This window comes from Botryllus schlosseri, chromosome 2 (genome assembly GCF_051294905.1).
Source record: "Botryllus schlosseri isolate E-star chromosome 2, Bs_hap1, whole genome shotgun sequence".
NCBI classification, from domain to species: domain Eukaryota; kingdom Metazoa; phylum Chordata; class Ascidiacea; order Stolidobranchia; family Styelidae; genus Botryllus; species Botryllus schlosseri.
Window position 1 is genome coordinate 12,900,427 of NC_137237.1, and position 21,802 is coordinate 12,922,228.

The 21,802-nt window shown below is 41.9% G+C and overlaps 1 protein-coding gene across 10 annotated transcripts in view; it reads right to left on the bottom strand.

The window, feature by feature from the left end:
• The window catches only part of LOC145433630 (bridge-like lipid transfer protein family member 2), a 38,978-nt gene that overhangs the window by 8,289 nt on the left and 8,887 nt on the right, over positions 1-21,802 (bottom strand). For 3 of the 10 annotated variants that reach the window (XM_080310777.1, XM_080310775.1, XM_080310778.1), the window contains 28 exons: positions 21,017-21,257; positions 20,480-20,663; positions 19,971-20,150; positions 19,801-19,908; positions 18,476-18,670; positions 16,510-16,690; positions 15,947-16,081; positions 15,716-15,886; positions 14,939-15,143; positions 14,002-14,326; positions 11,369-11,470; positions 10,208-10,378; positions 8,870-9,012; positions 8,208-8,323; positions 7,355-7,466; positions 6,840-7,005; positions 6,645-6,780; positions 5,912-6,071; positions 5,683-5,856; positions 3,998-4,176; positions 3,765-3,856; positions 3,607-3,694; positions 2,851-3,005; positions 2,629-2,794; positions 2,151-2,277; positions 1,547-1,718; positions 679-819; positions 367-617 (listed from right to left, as the gene is read on the bottom strand). In XM_080310777.1, coding sequence (XP_080166903.1) covers positions 367-617; positions 679-819; positions 1,547-1,718; positions 2,151-2,277; positions 2,629-2,794; positions 2,851-3,005; positions 3,607-3,694; positions 3,765-3,856; positions 3,998-4,176; positions 5,683-5,856; positions 5,912-6,071; positions 6,645-6,780; positions 6,840-7,005; positions 7,355-7,466; positions 8,208-8,323; positions 8,870-9,012; positions 10,208-10,378; positions 11,369-11,470; positions 14,002-14,326; positions 14,939-15,143; positions 15,716-15,886; positions 15,947-16,081; positions 16,510-16,690; positions 18,476-18,670; positions 19,801-19,908; positions 19,971-20,150; positions 20,480-20,663; positions 21,017-21,257 — 4,576 coding nt within the window. Of the gene's footprint in view, positions 1-366; positions 618-678; positions 820-1,546; positions 1,719-2,150; positions 2,278-2,628; positions 2,795-2,850; positions 3,006-3,606; positions 3,695-3,764; positions 3,857-3,997; positions 4,177-5,682; positions 5,857-5,911; positions 6,072-6,644; positions 6,781-6,839; positions 7,006-7,354; positions 7,467-8,207; positions 8,324-8,869; positions 9,013-10,207; positions 10,379-11,368; positions 11,471-12,497; positions 12,628-14,001; positions 14,327-14,938; positions 15,144-15,715; positions 15,887-15,946; positions 16,082-16,509; positions 16,691-18,475; positions 18,671-19,800; positions 19,909-19,970; positions 20,151-20,479; positions 20,664-21,016; positions 21,258-21,802 lie in introns of all 10 variants that reach the window. The other 7 variants (XM_080310781.1, XM_080310782.1, XM_080310780.1 and 4 more) reach the window with 6 other exon arrangements.

Consider the following 21,802-nt stretch of genomic DNA (forward strand, 5'->3'; position numbering starts at 1 on the left):
AAGAGATCTTATGAATTAGGACAATGTAGTTTTATAGTTTATAGCTTCATTTTTAAGATTGGCCTTTCATTGACCACTTAAAACTAGCACTAAAATAACCCAACACACCCGATGGATATACTCGATTTCGGTTCATGTGATACAGTGGTTCTCAAACTGCAGTCTGTGTACCACTAGTGGTACGCGAGAGCTCACAGGTAGCCTATAACCAATAAACACTGGCACATTCAAATAACACAGTTAATTCAGGTGACACGCCGCGTAGTGAAAAACAAGTTAGCGGTACGCTGTTTGGTAAAAAACAAATTAGTGGTACGCGATGGGAAAAAGTTTGAGATACACTGACCGCAGTACAAGGCCACTTACATTGTTGGTGCATATCTCCGAATCGGGCTGCACAACGGTCAAGATATTGACCGGCTTCTCCTTGCCGATCAGATCGCTCGAATCGTCGGACGCTGCCTCAAACTCTGGAATCCTGGCGTAGCCATGGTCCGGTGTCGGAGACGTCAGCAGCTGGCCGTAATCGGTCTCTTCCGAGTCGACGATAAACTCATAACCGACATAGTACATTTTGCAGGAACATCTCGACATGATACGCTGCAGTTGAAAGGACCCTGAATAATGCAGGCTTGTAAACGCTTTGCCTTTGTTAGCCGTTTAACACATTGAAGTTACCCGCAGATACGCCGTCGGCTACGACACCTCCGATAGCTTGACCGCCGGTCATCAAGTCGCTGATGTCCAGCATGCCAGGACTGGGGCCTCGTCGTTCGATATTGTTGACGGTTAGCCAAGGCACGTTTTCGCCGGATTTACCTGTGGTTATTCAAACGTTCAGTCAGATAACGTAACATCTACCGATGGCGTGCGACAGAGTGATTTGATTTTACACGACTTTGCGTGATTTTACATTGCAACAGACCATGTTTACATTCTAATATAGCACCGATTACGTAGGTCACACAGTGGCAGCATTACAGCAAGATTGAAATAGCCAACAAATGCTTACTTTTGTGTTAGTAAGTATTATAAGCATAGGAGGTGAGCAACTAAGTGCTTCTACTTTTTCGCAGTACTCAAGTGGTTTTGTTTGTAAACTACTTCTACTCCTACTACTACTACAGTTTTTAAGACATTAATTACTTTTTACACTTAGTCTTTGGTAGAGTAGAAAGTAGCTTGGGAGATGATTGCTTCAGAATGCACCACTTTCGTGATTGTAATTTGTCATAACAACAGGCAATTTAGGCCCTTTATCAATTGAATATACATATATTGCTTTCATTCGTAATTCAGTAGTCAATACGCAGCAGTTGCGAAGATACATCTGGTAATTTGAAGTTAGCCACCTCCTGTTGACAGCTTAAGGTATGCAACTTCTTTACTAAAACTACTTTACAAAACTACTTACTTACTTACGTATATTCTACTTCTACTTCATCAGTTTTGGCATGTCTTGAAAATCGCTACTTCTTAATTAAATTGAGCAGTACAATCTCGATTACCTTGCCAATGAATTTGGTCATAGCTCGAGCTACTCTACCTGACGAGTTCACGTTTTTCTCCACAGTGGCAAATATCTGCATGTCGTTTAATGATCCCATCCAAGACGATTTCGACGTCAGCTGCCCGTCTCTCCAAGACACTTTGTGTTCGCGGTTCATTAAATCGGCTTCGGCAGCAGTAAGGATGATGTAGCCTTGTGTTTTTGGACCCTGAAAGCGAAGATCGTACCTTCAGACGCCACGGGCAGGTCTCGGCTCGGAGATCAGAAATCAAGTTGGATTATGGGCGTGTGTATTTCAAACGACGTAGGTACAATAGGACCAGTCCGGTTCCTTTGGGTACCGAGCACAGGAATATATAATCGGGCAGTTGTTATCATTTGGAACTTTAAATAATTACGACTGGCATGGCATCGTGTGTCTTCGGGAGCAATGCTTATATCACTTGGAAACTGAAATGTAAATTGGGCACATGGTACATCTTTGAAATGAAGAACACAGCAGTGTTTATGATAGGAAGCATGGTTAACACGCAGCTACATCTGAACCTTAAAGACTCGTATTTTCATCAAAATCTTACTCTACTCTGTCTGGTACCAATCAGACGCTAAACGGGCGAGAATTCACATAAAAAGCACAAACCTCCATCATAGCTTGACAATTATAGAACTTTATCCTCCAATTATGATTGACGACATCATCCATCTGACATAATGATACACCGTTCAGTTGCTCCTTATCTTCAGAAACCTCGGGGCTCACGAAAAACCTAGAAAGGACCAACGCTCAGCCATTTAATCGATGCTATTTGGCAATAAATGCCAGCTACTACGCACGTGCAGAAACCAGCAAATTTCTCGCGGAAAGAAATTGAGAAGAATTATATTAAGTGTATGATCACTGATTAGTTATCACACGTATTTCAAGAATCTTGAGACTAAATCTTTGACTTATCAATCAAGTTACACACGTATGATTTCTCCGCTATAATTTTTACGATAACAATTACAAGTCCCAAATGCACAATTTAAGAAAATGCGATTGTGATCACCACTCTCACACAACCGCAAAGTGATATCACTTAATTATAAAGGTATTTACGGTTTAAAATGCCCGTTACCTATTGTCCGTATCGGAGAGGAGTTTGTTCAGCATTGTATTGGCGGATTTCATGATTTTTTCCGCCGGGCTCATCGGCTCCAGCCCGTAACCGTGAGAAGGCGTGCTTGATCGATTCGACTTGAAACTGCTCGAATGCGACAGACCCTCTCCAGGTTCCCTGACGTCTGACAAACATCAATTTAAAATACCAACACGAAAAGAAAAAACTTCCGCAACCCACTGTCGCTCGGTTTCAGCAAAATATTTTTGAGCACTTTGGTGCTGAGATTGCGTTTGAGTATGGCGGCTTTGTTGTAGCCTTCGTAGATTCCAAACGCGACGTCCCGGTTGTCTGTGGTCCACATCGCTCGTAAATCATGAACCACCAGATGGTGTCTGCGATATATAAATTGAATGAAAGGATAAAGATAAATAACAATCTGCGGCAAAGAGAGAGAGAGAGAGAGAGAGAGAGCCTCTATTTTTCATCCAACCGAAATATAGAAAAAACAGACAGCACTAATGGTGGTACAGAAAAGACGCATGCAGAACACGGTAACTTAAGTAGCAAATCCCATTATAATGTCATGATTTCCAATTTATTACAGGCTAGAATTACATAGATATGGGCAAGGGGAGAATCGCAGGAGATTCTTAAAAATATTACTGAAATACAAGACGACGTGGCAGATTTCAAGCTGAAAGGTTTGAAATGCAGGTGCATGTCGTCTACTCGAAAAACATTATTTACCATAAGTAGGCTACGTGACTCGTTTCGAAATGACTCAGCTTGGCCGTTCAATTTTGTAACCATGTCAAATTACTTCATGTGGATTGTGAGTTGGAAATCACTCAAATGATGTAAAAATCTATTCGAGTACGAGGAAAATTCTGCCTCCTTACTAAAAGCTGTCAATTGCACAAATGGAATGACACATTTCTTTGCATCAATCGACACTGGAAATTGATTCGAAATTTGATTGGAAAAAGCACTTACCGGTGGTGCGACGGGGGTTTCCGCGGGGTCGAAGGCGCTTTCCGGCTTTTTTGGCTCCCCCTCTGCCTTCTGTCCCGAACAAACTGGCCTAAACCGGTCAGTTTTCGAAATAAAACAAGTGAGGAAGGAAAAGAATTACATGTCGCAAGTGAACCCACCTCGAGACTCCCTGGAAGGTGTGGGAGGAACGGAACCCATGGTCGAATTGGACCGGCCGTGTTTGGTCGCGTTTTCAAAATTATTTTCAAGCCTGAACCGGAGATGAGATCATTGCCCGTAAATATACAGTCACAGAAGGACAATACAGGATTTGGACACATCATATTTCAAAGATGTGCCACACTTAGGACATGAGTTTCACCCCGTATTTCACCCCTGGGCTGTATCATACCTGTAAGACATGTGCGATAGGCTGAAAAGGAAATTTGCCTCCAAGCAACCTCTGTCGCTTGATGCCGTTTGCTCGTGGGGAAACGAGGTAGTGGAATTTTGAGAGACGCAATCCGGTTCAGCAAAATTCTGTTCGTCATCTGTAGCTTTTCTAGCTACGCCTTGCTTGATCAAGTACACCTGAACGGAAGCAAAGGAATAATTAAATTACACATCTGTTACAGGGTCAGGAAATAAAGAATTTCGAGTTGAGATATCGTTTTTTTCATGATGCACCTCTGTTTTTTGAAATACTCGAGTAGGTTTTGCCTATTGCACTGCTTAGTCAAGTGGTTATGATATTCAAAAACTGCTACTTCTACTCAAAAATTGTCAGATCCCAAAACTAGGCCCAGAGGACTTACTTTTTTCTGACTTGCACATCGCTAATTCTGCGTGGAAATTTACGACGATACTTCTCAGGGTTGAAACCAAGTCAGAAGGTTACGAGTCACAAGTCAATCTCACTTTTATAGCTTCGACTTGAGTCAAGTGGAGTCATTTTCAATTCACCACCGAGTCAAGTCCGCGTTCAATTCAGTGAGTAGAGGGTAGAGTCCGAGTCATAGTGTTGTGACTCGAGTCTGAGTCAAAGTCATTGCGTTCATCATTAAATTTTGAGTTCAATCCAGGTCAACACACTTTTTTCAACTCTGCTCGAATGTTATAGAATGGCTCGCATTCATAATATCGTAAGTTTCCTCAGTCCTAACAGTTTCTGGCCCTATTTTCCAAGTATCAGGACTGATAGGCGACATACCAATACTGTGGTGACGTTACTATTCTTCGAAGTTACAATGAAATGTCTGTCTTGGCCATCCTAGTATCGAGTCGTATGACTTGGTTCGAGTCATGACCAATTACTCGAGTACAAGTCGAGTCAATACACAAATTGACTCAAGTCAAGTCGAGTCATTTCCCGCATTTGAAAAAAATGACTCGAGTCAAGTCGAATCACCAAAAAATCGTGACTCGAGTAATTACAACCCTGGTACTTCTATTCTACCAGAGTACCAACGATGACTGCTTGATCACCTCTGCACATGACAAGGCTTTAAATCATGGGCGGGCAACTTCCCTGGTTGGTGGGACTGATATGGAAAAATGAAGTGCTTGGCGGGCCAGATTACAGAATCGATACATTAGTCGCGTATTTATCAACCTATACAAGGAATATATCGCATATAATGTACTGTAAACTTCAAGTTTAAAGCATAGATACCAAAACCAGTATTTGATGAACACATTAACATAGTGTCCTTCAATAGCTGTTTAAGTAAATCAGACATCTGAGGTCGATGAAAGTTGTCAAGAAGTTCTGTGAACTCTGGCTGCATGTCAGATGTAGAAACTCTTAGAAGACTGCATGTGAACATGAACATCACTTATATTGGAATGCGGCCTTGTCTTGTTAATGTTCATGGTCACAAATGAATCACACAAATAGTTTCATCAGTAGTAGTTTCATAACTGGGATTCATTCTGCGACACATGAAATTTGTCAATAATTTCAGATTAGCATTTCACTTTCAGGGTAGAAACTCTCTGCGGGCCGCTCAAAATTCCATCGCGGGCCGTACGTTGCCAGCCCCTTGTTTAAATGCTACAGCAGAGCGTAACAAAACAGCAGTAATACACAAGCTTCACCTCTGTCTGCGACAGTTCGCAGGTTCCCTGCACCAAAGACCAGTCCCCTATACTCCTGCGAATGAGAGGCCCCTCGTACGGTATCAGAGTGTACAGAAACTTGGTGGCGATGCTACCTTGACCGCATCGCCACTCAACGCCAAGCTGCTGCGCGTACGAAGACCAGTATCGCATCTGAAAAGAGTAACCTCGGAAAAGAGCCTTCCGAATACCTAGCTCTCGGCCATACTTTCAAACTCGGAAACTTGAAGGAAAGGGTGTTGTTCTTGTAGTGCCTGCTCAGTTTTAGCTTTGGCGGGGCATGGTTTTTGAAGAGGGCACCCTTGCAGACGGGCCTGGTCACTCCGTTGATGGCGTTGGCGAAATGTGCTAGCCAACGCAGCGTGGAGCTGGGGTAGACAAATTAACAGTGGTGACCGGCGTTAATCCGTGGCCTGCCAAAGGATCTACAATGCCAAATCGAACGAAGGATCAGGTATTGGGGTAGTGAGGGAGATATTGCTCACGTCACATGATTCGCAACACCCAGCAGTCAACTTTTAAGCGATGGTTTTTGAGAATTTCGATGCCAAATATTTTTAGAGCTATATTAATAATTTATGTGTTTACCGACACGCTTTAACATTGATGGAAGGCAGATAAGAGCACATAAGCCAAGACATATTTCAGGACACTAACCGCAAAAGACCAATGAACCATCGTCGTACACAGTAAATCACACCAGCCACCAAATTTCCATTTTTTCACTTCATCTATGGCATTCTATGCTCAACATTTGAACGCATTAACATAATCATATTAGGAGACGACCAGCATTTGATTGAATCGGCACACTAAAATTTTTCAAATTAGAGAGTAGAGAAAGCCACTTGTACCGTTGTTCAAGAAGAATCTACTACCGACAAGACTGGATGTTCGTTGCCGCAGCCCGAGCGGTATAACAACTAAAAATGAGCGCTTACCTATAAAATAACACTTCAGGGTTGCGGTTTCCCTCGGCGCATTCCGATTTTGTGGGGTCCACATCCAGACTGACCGACAGATTCAGGTTTTGTGATCGAAAATTTGCAAACGAGTCGTGATCCTGACTGTCACCTACTATACAAGCTTTAATATATACAATTCCATATTTCCCCTCTGTTGGATTCGGAACGTACCGAGTACTTTATTGGGAGCGCACGGCTCGACGGAATGGTGATCGTTTGGATTCGCGTCGTCTTTACACAGCCAAGTGATGTCCCATTCCATTTTCAAACCGGGCAAGTGCAAAAAGCGGATGTCGTCGTACTTGGAGGCGTTCCTAATATGAATGTCTAAGTCCCCCTGGAGAAGTAATAGGTTGCGTCAACCAAACAGCACATGAATCATAATTTAAGTTAGACTGCCTCAAAAGTGTAACAAAGTTAGATGACACATATTAACTATCAGAAATTTTCATTATAGCCCAGTCTGGGGAGACCATTGCAATACAATGACTTGAAAAAGACAATATGAATGCTGGCAAGCATCAACGAAAAAATTTCCAGCACAGAAACCTTTTCGAACGTGTCACTCGTCTGATCCAGCAGATCAAGAATTTTGGAATCACATACTCGAAATGTGCACCAGATGAAAGTATCGGCATAAATATAACATCCATAAATGAGCACAGGTTATTACGGGCAAATCATACCTTGAATAAGAAATTGCCGTTAGTCCAATCCATCAACACGGACTTCCAATCCCAATGCAAGTGTTCAGTAGTGTTGTAAGGGTCCAAAGAGGCAAGTTGCAAAAGGCTGGATCTAGTAAGAACAGATAAAAATATGTTTCCATCTTCATCCACCAAAAACACAGCAAAATCGGAACTAGAAAATGTACACAACGAAAATGCAAGAAAATGCCTTGAGACGTTAAAAGCAATGCTGTGAACAAAGATATTTGGAAATAGCCGTACAATTTCCATTTCAGACGTAAACGTTGTCATCAAATTCCTCGTTAAAGGGGAACATTTTTTATAGAACAATTTACATCCAGCAAATTACATAGGTTTAATTACTTTAGATATTTTTCTGGCAAAAGAGCACTAATTACGAGAGAATGCAACGCTCTATCAAGTACAACGGACCACGATTGCGGAACAGCATTTCGCCAGCAATAGGACAGTCGACGAGCTTGTCTGTGCCCACATTCGAGACAAATTCAACTGAATCAATACCATACTAGTCTGTGCCTGAGATTACCGGACCGCAATCAGACATATCGATTCCGCCTACCAAAACAGGCCACTTCATTTGCATTGCATGTACCTTTTATGTTACATTATGTCACTTTCCATTCAATGTCCATGTCTCTGATTAATGTGTTCTTATAAAAATATTTGTAGGCCAAGGTGGGTGTTTGATTGAAAGGCTATTTCCAGTTTAGATTTCGACTCATTCCTGCATATTAATTGTATGACAATCTTATGGTGTTTTGCAATGATCAAATGACTAAATCAATAATAAAATGAACTGAAACGAAATGAAACATTAAACATTCCTAACCTGTCCATTGACATCATCAACCTCCCGTGGAATATCACACGTGCTTTGTCCCACCACGGCATCGGACTGCTTGGATCGATGGACGGACGGTTCAGTAAATTGAGCGCCATGTTAACCTGCATCGAAAAAAGCGCCGTGATCAAGCTACGGGATTATTCATAGATTGAAGCATAAGGACGTGCAACATATGAAAACACAAGCACATGAAGCTAGAAAATGACTACCCAACGCTGCGTTTCATTGACATATGCCTAGATAAAGTATGCTAGGAATATGACATTATTCCTGTACCTATTCAATTCTGCTACGTTTTGGCAGAATTAGCGATGTTTTCAAATCAAAATTATGCGTTTGAGTCACAAAACGGAGAAAGATCTCAATGCTTATTGCAGCCCGGACTTGAGGGACAAACATTCTGGGTCTCAAGCATACCTCCAAGTTTGAGAGCCCTGATTTAGATGGTGTTACCGAATTACACGCGGGTGCATCTGTCCACTGTAATTCTATACTGCGGTTCATTTCAATTTCATCATAACACAAACTATATACGGAAAGACAAGTCAGTAATCCAAAAGATTGAGCTGTACCAGAAAAAATTAGACCCTATGGGACAAAAACACCGGAACACAATATGCAACATTGCGGCAAACCATAACACTCACTTGCGAAAAGGCCGGGTCCCAACACGGTCCCCATGCCATGTTGAAAGTTTGCACGTCACTACTGAAATCGTGATAAAACTTCAATGCCGGCATGTTACGTTTCACTTCAGCAGCACCCCACGGAGCGGGCAGTGGCACATACTCTGGAAATACAGCGTCCTTAAATTAGTATGGACAGGCTTGTAAGCAAGTCACAAGTCTATCTCACTTTTACAGTTTTGACTCAAGTCAAGTCGATTCATTTTTAATTCACCACCGAGTCAAGTCCGAGTCCAAGTCAGCAAGCAGAGGGTCGAGTCCGAGTCATGGTATTATGACTCGAGCTCGAGTCCAAGTCATCGAGTTGACTGCTCAGTTTCGAGTTGAAGTCTTGATAAAACCACTTTTTATAACTAGGTTTGGTGATATCGAATGGTTCACATTTGAAATATACTAATTTTCCTCACTTTTAACAGTTTCTGGCGCATTTTGACCATCTGAGACTCGGGACATATGACTTGGTCCGGGTAACGCGCAATGACTCGAGTCCAAGTCGAGTCAATACACAACTTGACTCAAGTCGAGTAATTTACGTCTTTCGAGAAAATGACTCGAGTCATCAGAAAATCGCGATTCCAGTCATTACAAACCAGAGTATGAAATGGTTGGATGCATACCGCCAGATTTAACCATCTCAAAGTTTCAAGTCCACGTTTCATTGCTATGGGTGTAGTGTATGAGAGGGTTGCTCAAAAATAACTTTTTTCTTGATTCCGCGGATTCACTGACTAAATTGGTAGGTTGCCTGAAAAAAAGCCGCACCCCAAATTTGACATGATTCCGACTGGCAAATGTGAATACACAGGTATTTGAAAATTTTGATTCTGTTACATAAAAATGAAAAATAAAATTTTCGAATTTAACTGTCAACCCCCATAAAATTGTTGTGTTGTCTACAAAAATGATGCAGAAGAAATTTGACGCAATTACCATCTGGAGGTGCGAAGTTATTCGAATTTTTCATTGATAATCCTGGGATAACCCACCGTCCAGGACATCTGTGCGAATCCAAGTTTTTAACCTCAATCATTTCGCTTCGATCGGTTGAAAGCGAGCAGCAAAAATTGAAAATTGTTACACACCATTCTTTTAGACAACTTAATAACTTTGGATTCAAAATTATCAAACTCCTGTACTATTCGTTCAGATGTACCAGATGGAATCAATCCAAATTGCATGCAGTCATTTTTAAGCAACCTCACAATTTAATCAGTGAATCCTCGGAATCGGAATTAGTTAGTTTTGAACAACCCTAGTGTAGGACGATCACCGATTAAACATCACCGATGAAAAGCTTGCCTATTCTCTGCGCGGATTCAGAGCCCCGTTGTTCAGCCCCACACAACTTCCCCCAGATTTTCCAATCCGTGATGTTCATCAAGTACTGGGGATAGTTTCGTAACCTGCACTGGAAGCGTCCGGCGGAGACTTTCACGTTGCGGCACCAAAGCGTCACGAAATTGTACCCATCTGGAAGCGGTTGGTAAGAAGGTTGTCATTTCTACGTTCTTCGATAATGAAGTACCGTAGGGTGGTAATGAGCAGAGGCGGTCAGCACTTGCATTTTTTCGAAGCACTAAGTACATTTTGCATACTTTCACTGCTTACTCAAGCGGTCATGATTTTAGATTACTTCTACTTAATAGTTTAACTTTTTAGGCAAGATTACGCATAGAATACATACTATTGGTATTTGAGTAAAATTTATGAACGTTGCCTTTACTTCTACTGGTGATCACATCTGGTATCAAGTTCGGCCATCCTTTAAGGACGATTGAATAAGTATGTCTGCCAGGCTTGTACTAACTATCGTATTTTCAAAAAGCTCAACTAGAACTAGAACTAGAATTACTCAGTTTTCAGAAACCCGCAGCTAGAACTAAAAATAGAGCAAACAACATTTAAAAATTAATTCACCACAGAATATAGTGCAAACTTTTGACATAGCCTGCCAACGTAATTCCCGCTTCTCATTCCAGAAAAAATAAGTGCCCACCTCTGGCTAAGGGGTTGAAAAGTCATTAAACGTTAAGAACTGCACTGAACTGGATTTCATTCACCTTGGCAACACATTACTATCAGACATAGAATCAACATTTCAAAAGGACGGGGTTTCAAGTTTGAAATGGGAGGGATTTCTACCCCAAAAACCCACCCGTTGGCTACGACACCGTTAGTAGTGATGACTCCTGGGTAGCAATGGCCGCACAAGTGCACAAACATAAAATCAACAGAACACCGGTATCTCGATTCACGCAAAACGACGCCACATGCTTTTTAGTTGTTCAGCAACTAATATCTTTGTCGAATGTTACACTAGAACTACTGAATTTTCAAAATCTGCAACTAAAACTAAAACTATTCGAAAAACGTTAGTTAGTTGACCGTCAACTAACTAAATGAGTAGTCTGTACAAGTCTGATGTCTGCAGCACAAAAGCGTATCTTCGAACTATCGAACCTGCGTCGTCTGTTTTCATCTCGGGAAACGGCGACGCCTTGTCAATGGATTTCAGCGTTTCCACCGCATTTTCCATACCGTGCATCGACTGATCAGCGAGAGCTGGACGGAAAAAATAATCAGTATCTTTACTGTGCAGAGAACGAGCGGGGTTGAAAAAACGAACCATGCCAACACATAGGGAACGCAAGCAGAAAAAAAGGTCAAACACCGACTCAACATGCGTGCGAGTTTGGTCAAAAGTGAGACACTCTACTTTTGCTTGTAAGTATGGATGTTTGCATTTTACTATCGTACGATGAGAAGTTAAGCCCGGAGAATTTCAACGGATTGGCCGAGGTTAATTCTCCTCCGGTGTTATCGTAGCAGGCGTCAAGAGAAGTGAAACGGTGATTCTAATGCAATGCAAATTCTGGAGAACGATATTTCATCAAATAAATATAACATTATACATGAGCATTTCAACATCGTATTGCAGAGCCACTTTTACTTGGTACCAAAGAAAGCTGCGTTCACTTGCATTACATATTCAAAAAGTATTTGCTTTTACAGTGACGCAACACTACGTACCATCTCATTATCAACATAACAGACTATTACAATAAAATAACTCATTAATTACCATTTTCAAATACATCTGCATGTACCGGTAGCCTTATTAGTCTAGCGACGTTAGTAAATTTGTTTTTCGCTGGAATTTCAAATATAACAGCAGGCTATTATTCAAGGAAATGTCGGAAAATCCACGCATGTCATTTTGAACAGTCTCAGAATACGCAACTACCGACATATTGTTCCTACTTTTATTTGAAAGGTATTGGTCTCTACTTGGACCTGGAGAATAGACTTTAAACGATACAAGATTTTCCTCAGGAAAACCCTAAGGTCAATACAGCAGGTGTTTAGAGTGAATTTGACAAGACGGAATAGGACAGCATAGCACATATAGTCAAATGTGCGTTTCTTATCAGATATAATATACAGTCCACTTTATACTGATTCAATCGTTCATAAAAATTGTGCTATCCGGGTATCCCCTTCTGCGGAATTATCTGAAATTCTTCAAAATCTTCTATTTTTTATTTGCACCACCATCACATAATCCTACACGAATAGCAGTACGTCAAACCTGTAGCGTCGAAATTTTCGACGGTCCACAAGAACAGGCTCGGCACGCCGGGACGCGCGTACATCTTTCGAGATCTCGTGAGATAGATTTTATCGTTAGTTTTCTCCAGTTGACGATAAAGCTCCTCAAGCTGGACGCGTGAACAAACGCAAAAAAATGACGGACATGCAAACGGAACCGATGCAGTAAAGGCATGCAAACATTCGACAAAAAAAAGATGATTCACAGACATGAAAACGCTCAGTCGTATGATTCTGTGTGTTAATCCGTGACTCGAAGGAGGACGGCGCATGACAGGAAGCATCGTGCATACAGGCTGGTGTACGCTGTCAGTGTAGCGCAACGATGGCTCTACTGTGATTCGGAAATGACACACGTGGCTTGATAGTGAAAAGACGGATTTATAATTTTGATTAGATATGGACCGTATATCAATTTATGATTATTCTGAAGCTGCATACGGACTTGAACATGAGATTTATAATAATTAGGGCAAGTTTTTGCAACTCATTTTACAGCTTCCGACAGCTTCGTAGATACTCAGAATCTACGTACTATGTTTCAAGCTGTTTGAAGGGATTTTATAGTGCACCTTTTGCAACTTTTCTCTGTTTTTCATAGCCAATTTTTACTCCAACTTTTATCAAATATTGCGTAAAGATGTAAAGGAGTGATTCAAAAATATGCTATAAACTACTTCTAGTATGGTTCTACTCTCGTCGATTTGCATAACAAAGAGCTATATGATGGGTTAGCTGCATCTCACCTATGACACAATGGAAAGAAATTAAACTTGCCCTGCCATTTTCTTGCTGTATGCCGGGAAAAAATGTAATTTTTGGCGGTTTCGTCAGACCGTTGAATGGCGAAGTAACAAATTTGACATCTCTGCAGGAGCTAGGTTATACAACGGAACCTTTTGAGTATCTCACACCCTAATAATTTAACAAAAATTATCATCGCAACTTTTTATTGCAACTGTTGTTAAAATTAAATGCAACGTTCTCTCGATTTTAGTGCAACAAAAACTTGCCCTAATAATAATTGTATCTATTTTCATGGGATTCTCGAAGAAATTACAGCCATTACTGCAGACGAGTTGAATCTCAAATTTGGAACAGAACAGCATAGGTAGAGGTCTTGAAACATCGGCATTTTCAACTTTTGTTGCGCCACCCAGGTTTCGCCACATGACGTCATCGGTAAAGGAACGAAAATTGTTTGGACAGTCTACGATTATCTTCCTTTGGCTTGCTCACTTGAACGTTTGAAATGATTTATTGGGAGGAGACGAGACAAATACCAATATTTAAGACACAATTCAACGGCCCGTTCAGTTTCACCCATATTAGAGGCTCGCTTTTAAGCTTAAGTGTGCGATTTTGCGCAAAAACTTCAAAATGATACGCAGCCATCGGGCGCTACACTGAAGCTGTAACCAAACCTCCCAAAAGTAACCAAACAAGAAAGCAAAGCCGATTCGAGCCCCTCGCCACGCCCGCACCTGTAATACACAGCGACTGCACGCTCCACAGAAACAACGGCGGATTATTGGCAGTTACGGGCCGGTCCTCGACATGGGCCGGGATAAACGAAAACGAGCGTGACCGGCCTTGCGGGTGACTTGTCGGCTCCTCCTGGATCGGGGACAGGCTGTCGTTGTCCGTGGACCGTTTCCGGGCAGGCCCGAGGACGGGCAGCGAGGTGGACCGGCTGTGAGACTTGACGGCGGTGGTGGCGGTAGTCGATTTTGAGGCGTGGAATTTTTTGCATCGTTCCACGTAGATTTTAGTGTTTTGCTCCTCGAGTTTGAAATACAATTCTTCGATCTGCGTCGGCGCGGCGATTAGGATTAATTACAAGACCACATAACAATATTCGTAATACAATGTCTGTTGCAAAACCTTGTACTGTACTCCACTCAATTCTTCATCCGTCCATTGTAGCAACCATACCAACATAATAATATAGAGTGGCACTAAAACAGTATGAAATACTGCATCTACGACTCAAATTCATGGATCAACACAAAACCCATAGTGTTTTCGTTCAAACGTCATTACAGTACCATTCACTCGTGGTTAATACTGTCTCGATCGTACACTTAGGGCTGGGGAGGCAAACCTGTGGTCTACGAGAAGGTTCTGAGTGTGCCGTGTGGTAATTTTCGAAATTAGTGATATTGTCAATTGCCCGTGTAATTCATGGTGACCTTGCAAGATCGATCGAAAATCTGATGTTAGGCATCCCCTGCCATTCCACGAGAATATAACCCTTTGGCTAAAACGTTGGATGTCACTGATTTAGGGAACGCGGTCTGTAGACCGACCCTGGGCCCTTGCAGTTTGAATCAGATCAGCCCTGTTTCGCCAGATGTTGTCATCCCGCTCTGCTAATTACCCAATCATATGTCGCGAGGAATCGCAAAAAAATCGTCGTACCTTCTGGCCAGGCAGAAGCTCCCCCTTCTCCCTCCGTAAGTCCGCCACCCGCTGATTCAAAATATTCCTCCGCTTCTCGCTCTCCTTCCACTCGTCTTTCATCAGTTCGTGGTTGTCGTGGAGGCGACATTCGAACTCCCAGTCGGCCAGTTCGAAAACGAATTTCTCCACGACGATACGCAAATCCGGAGGAAGCTTTGGACTCCTGCCGAATATTTCAATTTACCGGTAACGTAAACCGCATGGGTAACGTGGGATTTTATCAGACAGGACTGGCAGGAGTTTTCGAGTGATTGTAGTCATGTTAACAGGCACAGGTCGTGCGACAATTAAACCAATATTCAACAAGTCGATATCTATTTTCATGGCGAGCTGCACCTATTGCAATTATACCAGGAGAGTCTGTGTCAAAACTATGGCACGAAGGCCAAATATAATCATTTTAGCTTAAAAATAAAACCAAGGCAGATTGCAAAAATCTTTCCCCACATAACTGTAAATGGTTTTGCGTTTCAGTACAATACGGTTGAACCAAAAATCACAAGCCTCGTTTCGACGCTGATAGAGCCCATGACGAATATGAGTTCAATATCCAGGCCATAAAGCTGTAAAATCGCCAAAAATGTCTAACGACCGGTCATATATTTAGAATTGGAGAGTACACGAGGAGATATGTTCTGCAACTGGCAGTGAAATCTTTTCCAATTAAGGGGAAAAGCTGGTATCGATCGCAGTCTGCTATGTGCACCTATGCCGGAACAACTACATATACAATACCTGAATGGATGCGATGTTTTCCTGTACAGGCCTTTCACCCACTTGAAGGTAGTCACAAACTGATCGAATGTGGCAGCGAAATCGTAACCATACGGAAAATGACAGGTCCAGTAGGACAGCTCAATTTGCCACGCCCTGTTGCTTTCAGTCTCCATATTGTTAAACGTAGCCCTGGTAAGATACTGGCACGTTGAACGATATGTATCGAAAAGCGGTGACCACAAGTCGGACCTGTCCTGTTGCGTCTTTTCGTTGTGTAGCGACAGTTCTACTTTGGCGTTGCGGAAAGTGAACACTTCGTGCTCGTCAAATATGATTTGTGCTTTGGTAAAATTAATGGTGGACACGCCAGACACTTCTGTGTACCTGTGAGGAAATTTGTTCGGTATTTTTTGAGATAATTTAGTTAGAAATCACACCTTGCCTCAAGTCCAGTAATTATTCGCATACATTATTCACACACTTGTAAGCAACAATAAGCTTTTCCAAGCTTAGCAAGAAAAAGTGGCAGAATAACACACAGTCACCAGATATTTGTGTATATGGGTATTTGATACAAAAATACAGTAAAAAAAGATGGATAGACGAAATCAAATCAGCGCTAAAGCGAATCACAGTCAATGAGAATTTGTACCCAGACAATCGCGCCCAAATCAAATTACATTGATATTTTCAGATGTTATTTGATAACAAAACAAAATGCCAGCAGTGCTCCAAAACACCCGTATCTCGAATGAGCTCTTCGAGTGCACGCAAATTCAAGCTTGTCTGTACGAAAAATGAACCGGACCAACCTAATCGGATGAAAAATGAACTCCACAAAAGTGGCCTCCTTCAAAGCGACGTGGACCGCTATTCTGCAATTCATATGAAAGGACACTTGTTCCACGACTTTTGGTGTCACGGTTTCGGCCGCGTGCCCCGGACCATCTCCGGACGACGTCACCTCCTCGATTTTGTGAAAGCGTTCGTGCACTGTGAGGATCGAACGGCAATGTTATCAAACCATGGACAATGTAGATATGTACAGACCTGACGGTCTAGACCAGTGGTTCCCAAACTTTTTCGGTGTCAGGGCCAAATTTAGAATTTCAGAGCACGGTCGGGGCCGCACGAATACCAGGCAATTAAACGGACCCAAAATGTCATCAAAATATGAAAATTGGCATCGTTCCGATCGATCACTTGACGCCATTGGCCATTGTGTTTCCGCGCTCCCAGTGTTCAGAACAGTCGACCTTTGGAGGCTATTTCGGAGTAGTTTTATTGCCCTGGCGAGATTTCAATTTGCATTTTTGGAATCAGTGCGAAACTAGTTTTCGATAAAGACCTGACCTATCAAATTATGCGGACGCTTCGGTCGTGAGCTATAGGACTACCAATTATGCTGCTTTCGGGGCGATTTAGTGAGTCAGGTGTTATCACGTAGACACGCGTAGTGCGAAAATTTTCTGTAATTTATGATTGAATCGGTCAATATTATCGGGAATTGCATATATATTGCTATCAATTTTTATCCTCTCTCAGCTCACGTAATCAGTTTTACAGGTAGAGCCGAGGGAAGTGTGTTTGAAAAGGTAGGGCCCCTCAATAATAATTAAACATCTTCGGGCGTATATACCCGTTGGCAGGAACGAAACAGCACTTCGTCAGGATAAAAAAATAGTAAACTTGGGTCTTGGGCTCCCATAGGGTGATAAACCTATCCCTATCACCTTGTTCGCTTTTGCCACGAAACTAGTTGCACTGTTAAGTGAGCCAGCGCGAAGCGCGAAAATCTTCGATAATTCATGATAAAATCGGTAAATATGATCGGGAATTGCATATATATTGCTATCAATTTCTTGTCCTCGCTGCTCACGTAATCAGATTTATCGGTAGAGCTGAGTGAGGTGTCTTGGAAACTGTAGGGCCCATTATAGTATGATTCCGTAATATGTTATTTCGTGACCTTCTGTCTGCTATATCAAAAAAAATATAGAATCGCCCAAACGTAGGCTTCCACACTAAGTGACGTACACGATTTCAAATTGGTATTTCATCACTGGAATATAATTTTTCCCTGCGGGATGGTATTTGTCTCGTGAGGTTAAGATTGCCAAGACAGTATTTAGTATTTATAACGACATTTTCGGTCAGCATAAGAGCAGTCCTGTTCGGCCAAGGTTTTCTCGCTTGGTGCGTCGTGGCGCGGTAAAGGCTAACGCCGATATGCCCATTTCTTTTTTTCTTGGGGATGAGTACCCAAAAATCAAGATATTTGGCAGCATGAAATCACGCCTACAGCAAAAAAAAATTGAAAAAGATGCATAAATTATAGGGAAAAATACTCTATAATATTTTATTCTAATTCACGAAATAATTTTGAGCCCCGTTCGAGCTCCGTTGAGCCCCGTTCGAGCTCGGGGGTTTGGCATGCGGCATTTATAGTCCTGTCTTTACCTATATCTATAGCTACTGCTCGTTTAACTGGACGTATCGATAGCAGTCTACTCACGACTTTCCTGCAATCTTAAAAACTCCAGACTCCAAGCCAAGCTAGTGTATTTTATAAATATAAATTTAATTTTTAGTCATAACTCGATTTCCTAATATTTTTTGGGGGCCGCAAGAAGGCTAGTTGGGGGCCGCACTTGGGAATCACTGGTCTAGACTTAGTCTTATTCTCAAAGGGACACTTCACATTACCGATTCTTAAGTTATACAATGATATCAAAAACCAAATGCGTAATACTTCCGATATCGTAATATAAATTATACCAGTTGACAAATTTTGGGGCAGCGTGTCGGCTTGACCGCCTGCCTTACATTCATCGTCCGGGTCGCCCGCGTTGGACCTCCGCAAGATATGAATCATTTCGGACATCTCGTGATGTACGAGCATGTGCAGCTTGGGTGACCACGACACGACAATGTCCTTGTCGTGGATCAGCGATATAGACAAAGATTTGATGCCTGGAATTGAAAGAATTGCGTTAGAGATTGCGAATCGGATGTCCGTTCGAGCATGCAACGTGCGCTGATTGGACGGACCGAAAACAACAATGGAATACAATGAAATCAATCGCGTCTCGACGAGATTCGGGCATGCCAATGAAAATTGTTGTTCATTGAAGACACGAAATATGATAAATCATATGATATGATGATACTTTTTCATAAAATCACATGTAAAGTTTGTAAATCACGCGAACATCCACAGGTGATCAGTAACAAAGCGCAGTAACTTTCTCAAGTCCTCAAATGAAGTCCATGTCTATTTTCCACAAACTGTATTTAAAGCACATCAACTCCAGTACCTTGCAGACCATGCCCTATCATGAAAATATGTATTCCAGGCAACAATTTCATACCGCTTTTACTTCCACAATTACAACTTGCGACAAATATCTTTCGCCTTACAGTGTTGAAGGTGAGGCCAAACCTGTCTTGGCCACAACATGTATCCGTTCATCAGAAAAAACTAGCACAGATAAACAGTGTTGCCGGTTACTTCACTCCACCTCCACGTAAGCACACCGCCGTTACATTTGAACACCGCCAGTTGAGAATAATACGGTTCCACGCATTCAGAAAGGGCTGAGCGGATGATGCTTTTGGTCGAAAAAGTGCAGTTGAACAGAATGGTAAAAATCAACCATTCGGGGTTCAGAACTTCAGAATTACACGAAACAATACGTTTGTATTGTTAATTTATTCATCAAAAGCTTCTCGATTGATTCTCATCAATACGTAATGGTGAATTAAGTGAATCACTTTTGTAATACAGGAAATATTTTGCAAGTGTGATATTCATGATAACAAAACAAACACTTGGTAGACAGCGTGGTACAGCAGTAACGGTACAAAACAAATGCTAACGAAAACATACCGATGAGAGTCAGTCGAAAAGCTTTTAGTGAATAAATAAATAATATGAACAGATTGTTTCATGTAATGCTAAAAACAATTACGAAAACGAATCGACAAAACACAACTTTGATTCATGTACTCCGTCTCAAACATCCGAGACGTCAAAATCGAAATCGCCATGCAACCACATGAATCGGTAACTCAAGACAACTCCCACACGTGCGCAAACGTACTGTCGTCGGCACCGGCCGGGTGCCTGTGCGATTCCAGATTAAAAAATCGCCGATACTTCTGCCGCATACGGCTTCTCAAATCTGAACAGACGCGTCGCTGGGTTGAAACTGCGGTGAATCCGTGATAAATAGCAACGAGAACACCGTGGAAAAAGTTGAAAAATGCTCACACTGCGGGAATTCGTCTTCAGGCTCTTCGCGGTTGATGACCTTGTACTCGACGTCCAGACAGTTGAAGGCGACGTGCAGCGATTTCATATCATTGGCTGGCACGCAGTGGTACTGCGAGACTTTCATTTGCTGCTGACGCACGCTCCACGGCACAGGCGCGGCCTTCAACGTGGATCCACCTGGCAAAAGACTGGATTGTCTCGACTTTGACGAGTGCGAGAAAGCTTGAGCGGTAAACGTGGTGCAACGCATTTTTCTGTATCCTACATTTCCGTTTGTATTATTTATGTTAGTATTTACTACGTTATTAGTTTTGCATGTATAATATATATTGCTCCTGGTCGGTCAAGGACAACCAGCGAAAATTTCACATACCGTAACTAAAATGTGCATAGGTGATCTACCGCGGTTACCCAAAATGGGCAGAAGCCGAATGTTAAAAAATGTACTTCTGACCACCTCGAATCAATTTGATAAATGAAAAACAGTGACTAACTCTTAGAATCACCTGAGTATCCTGATTCGTACGTAGCAAACGCCGAGAAGTACGGATTATGCACAGTGCCGACAGCTACCCCTTCCACATTAAATCTTCTGTCCGTTATGTTTGATTCAGACCTCAAACTGTCGACTCTGACGATAAGGCAATCGACACAACCACTCGTGTCAGACGGCAGCATGAATAAGTTGACCTGGACGAAAAAGCAAATATAACCAGCTTCAAAATCAGATGTGATTACGCACTGAGATAGAACTTGGATATAATCAATTCGGAGATAAACTGGATAGGATTTTAGGATTTTTGACTGGGTCCTGATTGAATGCAGGTCGCAGGTTGTTATTTTTCAATTATTCGGCCCAAACCAGAGTTAAGCAGTAATGTTCATTCCACTATTTCCCTGTCACCGATATTTTCAATCATTGACAACAGTTTTTGGAGCTGACTTTTGGAGAGCATGACCACTGACCAGAGCTGTATATTTTGTATAGAAAAAATTTGGCATCCCCACGGTCCCAACCTCAATACCTGGCGGATGAAACTCACGTGAGTGATTTCCAGTTCTGCAAACGCCAACGAAAAGGAGTATTTCTGCAAATTCTCCATTCGCGCACTGCCCTTTGTCGATTTTGTGTGAATCAGTGACGATTGTCGGTGCACAGATTTAGGCGGCGTCGACGTCTGGTTTTGCTTGAAGCACGCCACTGTACAGGCGATACAATGAGACGCCGTTTGCGACAATTCTATCTGCACGCCGGCAATTTTCGCGTCGGTTGATATCGCGATACTGAAAAAAAAGTTTTCCTTCGACAAAACATTGGCAGGAAAGATAGCTGTGAATAGTGAATTAGTGATTGAATTCTACGGTAGAATAAATCCCAATGTGAACTGTCATGTGCGATTTTGACTACTAGATAACACACCTACCACCAGCCCTTCACTACTTGAGCGACTTTTCCCAATGCTATCATAGGAGTTCTATATATTTTCTAATATTGTGGTGAATGGCTAGGTATTTGATACACAATAAATGATAACGAGGTCGCATTTTACTACAGATAAAACGTATCACTTCAAGTCAAATACCCAGAAATGCACACATGCATTTCTCACATTCAATACTGCACGCAATCCTTCACAAAATAGACTGTGGCCTGATGATATTGAAAATTAGCGGTTCCATATACAAATAATAGATACAAGTATATGTTTCTCTGTACAACAGAATTTACATGAAATCACAGACAAATACACAGCAGCAGGGATAACATAAGACACAATGACTTATGCCATCGGTCAAATTTATGGAGTTTGAATTGGAAATGTACAATG